The sequence below is a fragment of the Chinchilla lanigera genome, unplaced genomic scaffold, assembly GCF_000276665.1.
Source record: "Chinchilla lanigera isolate Chin_1 unplaced genomic scaffold, ChiLan1.0 scaffold00069, whole genome shotgun sequence".
Lineage (NCBI taxonomy): Eukaryota > Metazoa > Chordata > Mammalia > Rodentia > Chinchillidae > Chinchilla > Chinchilla lanigera.
Genome location: NW_004955470.1, coordinates 3,869,497 through 3,874,996, shown reverse-complemented (window position 1 = coordinate 3,874,996; position 5,500 = coordinate 3,869,497). Strand labels below are relative to the sequence as shown.

General features: G+C 53.1%; 1 protein-coding gene across 3 annotated transcripts; it reads right to left on the bottom strand.

Annotated features, from left to right (window-relative positions):
• Window positions 1-1,784: 1,784 nt before the first annotated feature.
• On the bottom strand, window positions 1,785-4,701 carry Itpripl1 (inositol 1,4,5-trisphosphate receptor interacting protein-like 1). 3 transcript variants are annotated; one of them, XM_005400657.1, is made up of 2 exons: window positions 4,464-4,701; window positions 1,785-3,462 (listed from the first exon to the last, which is right to left on the bottom strand). In XM_005400657.1, exon 2 carries the CDS (start codon window positions 3,446-3,448, stop codon window positions 1,808-1,810), a length of 1,641 nt encoding a protein of 546 aa, XP_005400714.1. In that variant the 5' UTR covers window positions 3,449-3,462; window positions 4,464-4,701; the 3' UTR covers window positions 1,785-1,807. The 3 variants fall into 3 exon arrangements, with proteins under 3 accessions (XP_005400714.1, XP_013378312.1, XP_005400715.1); XM_013522858.1 differs by lacking the exon at window positions 4,464-4,701 and adding an exon at window positions 4,223-4,400; XM_005400658.2 differs by lacking the exon at window positions 4,464-4,701 and adding an exon at window positions 3,788-4,004.
• Window positions 4,702-5,500: the final 799 nt, after the last annotated feature.

The window sequence follows — 5,500 nt, the reverse complement described above, 5'->3', positions numbered from 1 at the left end:
CTTAACTTTCTGAATTATTCTTTCCTGGCTACTGGCCACGCCGCTGGGAAACCACAGGGCAGACTGGTTTAAGGTACATTGAGAAAGACCAGGATGTACTGGATGGAGTTGTCAGGGTAACTTGAACTTCTTGGGAACAAGTATGTGAGAATGTTGCTCTGCTGAGAATGTTCCTGCACAGATTCCAACTGATAGAGAAAACAGCCTCCGTTACTGATTGGAAGGAAAACACTAGCAAATGATTTTCTAAATAAAAAATATACAAATGTTTTTAAAACACTGAACTCCCCCAGCATAGGTCCAACCATCATTGTATCTTACTTTGAAAGCAGTACCTGCCAGATTCCAGCAGGTGACATGGAAAACAGTAGCTACTGTGCAGCAGGAGTCTCAAATATTGACTGATGTCAGCCTCTGGGACACTTTTATTTCTCTGGGGGTGGACTGTAGATTCCCCAACAGAAGCACTAAAGCCAGCATCTGATCCCCACTGAGCCAAGTCAAATTCAGGGCCAGGTTCTCCTCCCCAGCAGATCTTCCTGGCAGTGCTAGATAGGAACAGCAGTGATATTTCCAAAACAGCCACACCCACAACTGTTTCTTAAGACTCCTCAGGATGCTCAAGAAAATATACCAATCGTATCTCTAGAATCAGGACACTGTTAGAGTTGAATGCTTTACAGTGCCTTCCTGTCCAGCCCTGGCAATGGGCCTGAATTGTGATAACCTGTTTTCAAAACCAAAAACATACTTAAATAATCCCTCTGTCATGTTTGAAAAGAGAATACAAAGGCAAGACCAGAAGATGCACAGCTCCATGTGGTAGCTAAAGCTTTCCATTTAATTAACAAGTGGCTCTCACTGAGAAACTAATTGTTCATCTCAGAAGCCCCAGAAAGCTTGTTGTGGTGAGGAGCTTTATAAAGCTGTGCCCAGCCACTGGAAAGGTCATCCGATATTGGCTATTTCATTAATTATAGGAAATACATTATTTCAACTATGGGACAGGTCACCACTGAATAAATATTTGTTTGTGAATCAAGGTTAACAAATGTATTATTTTGGATTATAATATTTGTATTATACTCAATTATTTGAATAGGACTGGAGTTTTTTTCTCAGGTGCATAAAAACAGCTATAATGTTGTAAGAAAATGAAAAACATCTTGGTTATATTTTCAAAACAGTGAAGATCTGAAAAATTAGATCCTAAAGTAGGAGAAGTTGCCTCACAGTATCTGGGATGGAGTGCCACAGCAAAGATGGGAATTCAGCTAACAGTTCAACACAGAAACCATTCACAACGAATGTGTTGGCAGTCATTCACAAAAAGGAGTAAGCCGGAATGGAGGTATTCTCTGGTTCTCTTGAACTTCCAGTGTGGATACACAAATACAACTTCACAGCATCTCAGCTCCTTAGCAGCAAGATCCTCCCATTACATCCATTTCCTTGGACTGTCTTTGGGTCATCACGAAGTTAGATCAGAAGAAAAGCTCAGCCCCACCCTTCATTAGGTTCCCACTGCCACCTTACCCACTTCTTAAAGTGTCTTACTCTACCATTGCCCCCACACCCCCTGCAAGGTGAAGGTCCCACATACCACTGACATACGTGAAAAATAAACTTTTTTTTTTTTTTTTGGTTTTTCTCCGGTACCGGGAACCGAACTCATGACCTTGCGCTTGCCAGGCAGGCGCTTTTGCCCTCCGTAGCTAACCCCTAGCCCAACTCCAGCCCCAAAAATAAACTTTTGTAGCTGGAAGAACCAGAAATAACTTCTCTCATTTCCAAAATGGCCTTTATATTAAGATACCCCAGCCAGTGGGGCACAGGGAAGAGTTTTGAGTTGGGTCAGAAGGTTCTGGAACTCTTCCACTGCCTGCCTGTATGCCGTGGAGTTCAGGACCAAGTGCTGGAAGAGATTGACAGGCTCAGCATTCCGAAACGTCTTGGGAATTGGTATGGTCAGGGGCAGGAAAGGGTTACCAATGAGGAAATGATGGAGGGATCTTTGCTGGAGACCACGGCCCAGGAACCAGAGCAGGTCTTGGAGTCGCTGAGAAAGCATGTTGTGCTGCCAGTCTGTGAGGGGCAGCTGTAGCAACAGGTGCATGAGGGCCGTTTTGAAGTGGTAGGAGGTGAGGATGGGGCGGGACGCCCCCTTGGGTAACCTCTGGCAGTCCCGGAGACTCAAAACAATCTGGAGGCACTTGAGGTGACAGGTGTTCTCGGGGGCAAAGCGTCCGACCAGCTTCAGGAACAAGTGCTCGCAGGCTGCAAAGGACTCCGGCCAGTGCACGCTGGTGAGCCGCTCCTGCTCAGAGGCCTGACTCACCAGGTAGACCAAGGTGTCCTCCCGCTGTACCCCCAGGACCAACCTGATGGAGAGAACACGGCCCGAGCGGTAGTCCAGCCTGAGCTTACAGGAGGTGGCAGATGGTGGGAGACTGAGCTTAAAGTCATACTTGTGGGCCACTAGAGCCCAGGCATTGCCCACCATGCTCCGGAACCACTGCACAGTCTTGCACACATCCAGGTGGGTGCCGGTGCAGAAAGACGCTTTGATGGAGCTGTTACACTTGCCTGAGCCTGCCGAGGGGTCCCTGTGGTGGTGCACCAGACACAACACATCCCCCAGGAGCTTCTCATGCTTGCACATGCATTCGGACTCCACCAGCACACTGCCACAGCGGTGGCCAAGGGCCGGATCCCTCATCTCCAAGACAAATGTGGTGCCCTTTGGTGGGACAATCGGCACCAGGACATCAAATTTCTGGGTCTCGTGGAGGATTCCACACTTTTCAAAGGCAGCCCCGATGCCCAGGCAGTCCTCCAACTGCAGGTGAGCTTCTGGCCGGCTGAGCACCCGACAGGCTTCAATCAGGTCATCCACAAAACCCTCCACGAACTCGCAGGTGCCTGAGAGGTCACGGATGGCATTTTGGATATGCTGTTTGTAAAAGGATTCCAAGGCCTCCTGGGAAGGGAAGTCAGTGAGCCAGTTGGAAGACAGGACAGGTATAACCCGGACTTCCTCCTCCTCATCACTGCTGGAATCAAAGGCCGGCTCATGCTGCATGTTCTGCCGCAGGAGCTCAAAGATGAGAAAGAGGCAGAAGAGGCCAGCATTCCACAGGTTTCCCAGCAGCCAGCCCAGAGGCCCCTCCTGGCCAGCAGCCTGGAACGGCCACCCCTGGTCTTTCTTCCCCAGAACTAACTTGTCCTTGGGTATGTCTCCTCGCCAGAAGTCCTCTGCTTTCTGTTTCTGCTCAGCTGCCTGCTTCCTTTCTTCAAACTCTATGTCTAATTGCCGCATCTCCTCACTCAGTCGCTTTTCCAGCTGCCGGCTCCTGGCTAGGGTGTCCAGGTCCATCCTGTCACTGACCATCAGGGGGTGGTGAACAACGTACATGACTGCCAAGAACAGCAGGCTTATCACAGCCATGGAGGCCTTGGCATCTGCAGAGGGAAGAAGTTGGGAGTCAGGGGTTCATCTTCCAGACACATCTGCTCTGTAGCGCATACTCCCCAGAGCCCTGGTATACCCCAAGTCCTGGATGCCAGCTACTCAGGAGGAACAGAATGCTCTCCGAGCTGGGGTTGGGCAGAGCAAGAGTGGTCTGCTGGGGAAGCAGGGACAAAGGAGACCGTGAGATGCGCCACTCAGTCTCACTACTGCTTTCCTTCCACATGGTGGGTAGCATTCAGGCTTCAGGAGGATGGACATGGAACTGTTTTCATTTCAGTGAAGGACTGAGGAACCCTTGTGGCGGGGTGTCCTCACCAGACTAGTCAGTCCACTTTGGGCACCAGATCCGATCCCAGAGGCTCCTTTCCACAGGCACAGAGCACTGAGACGGTCAGGGCCACAAAGTCCCTGTCCCCAGACAGCAGCCCCAGAAACCAGCCACAGCATCTCACTTCCTCTGTGACTTCACAATGTTCTGACTGCTCCCCCGGTCCTCAGACCGCCCGGCTTCACCCTTGTGCTCTGCGGGTTCCAGGGAGGCACAGTGCTGCCCACTCCATACTCTCTGAGGTCCCCAGGGAGCTGCTGGATGCCCCACCTGCCAGCTCCACTTGCCCAGGACAGTGCCTGCACAACCCTGTGCCCAAGGGCCGCCCAAGGGTTGGCGCTGGGGTTCCTCAGGCTCCCCACCCACCACCAAGCCTGAAGCTGCCGACTTCACCCCAACCCTCCACAAGCCACGGGGCTTACCGACATTCACGAAGGGCTGAGCCCGGGGCCGCGGGAGGCAGCCAGGGGCTCTGCTAAACCTCCAGGAGCCCTGCTAAATCTCCCAAGGTACCTGGGTCGTTGACTCAAAGCGGAGCCCCGATCCCATTTACAATTTCCCCAAATCCCACGCCCAGACACCACTCTCACCACCTACCCCGACCACACGAAGGCCCCACCCCTCCTCAGAGTCTCTCCCGGGACCCGGGGCCAGGTTTCTCACCTGGTGTCAGCAGGAACACGGTCTTAAAGAGACAGCTCGGCCTGACCGCCCCCTTCTTCCCGGCCGGGTGGGTGCTCCGGGTTCATCGCCCGAACCAGCCACGAGAGAGGGCCCGATCTCTTCTTCCGAAGAAAGGACCATGTTCGTCCGAGCGTCCGCAGGCCCGCGCGCTAGGGGGCCCTGCTACCCACCACGCGGCGCTCGTCTCCTAGGGCCCCCGCCGTCCGGCTCCGCCCCGCCCCGCCCTCCCCTCCTAGACAAGTTCCTACCGCCCACCCCGCCTGGAAAGCTCCTCCCACCCAGCCCCGCCCAGCCCCGCCCAGCCCCGGCCTCTGGGACTGGCGTGGGCTCTGCGTCGTCCGCAGCCCCGATCGCGCGGGCCAGGGGGAGAGGAGCGGGTCGGCGACCTTGCTCTCGCCCTGCTCGGCCTCCTTGTGTGCTGTCGGCCTCACTCAGTTCGGCACGCAGAGAACCCACACTCGCTGTAAACTTGGGTGAAAGGATCATGTGGCCAAAAGAGGAACCGACCCGGGAAAGCCCCTCTTCGTGTGGGCTGCCTCTGAGCAAAGTGCAGCGGGAGTTTCCGGCGCCCCAAATGCGCCTGCTCCTAGCCCCACACCCAGTCTCAGGTGTGGTCCCCAACCCTTTTCTCCGACAAAGTGACTTTTGTGAAAGGATAGCACCCCAACACCTGGCTTGGATTCTTACTCCGAGGTGGCAAGCAAGGCCCCATTTGCCTTTTGGAGTAAGAAGCTTAGATCCAGCTCTGTATGGTAATCCAGCTACTGTAATCCCAGCTACTCTGGAGGCTGAGGCAGGAGATTGCTCACAGACAATTTAGTGAGACCCTATATGGAAATATAAAAACAAAAAAAATACATAGACACTGTCCCAAAAAAAAGCAAAAATTAACAAATAAAAAAGGGAGGGGATATACTTTAGTGCTAGGGCACCTGCCTAGAATACACGAGGAAGCCTAGGTTCAGTCCCCCATGGGGGCCGGGGGGCGGGGACGTTGGAGGCTGAAAGAAGCATAT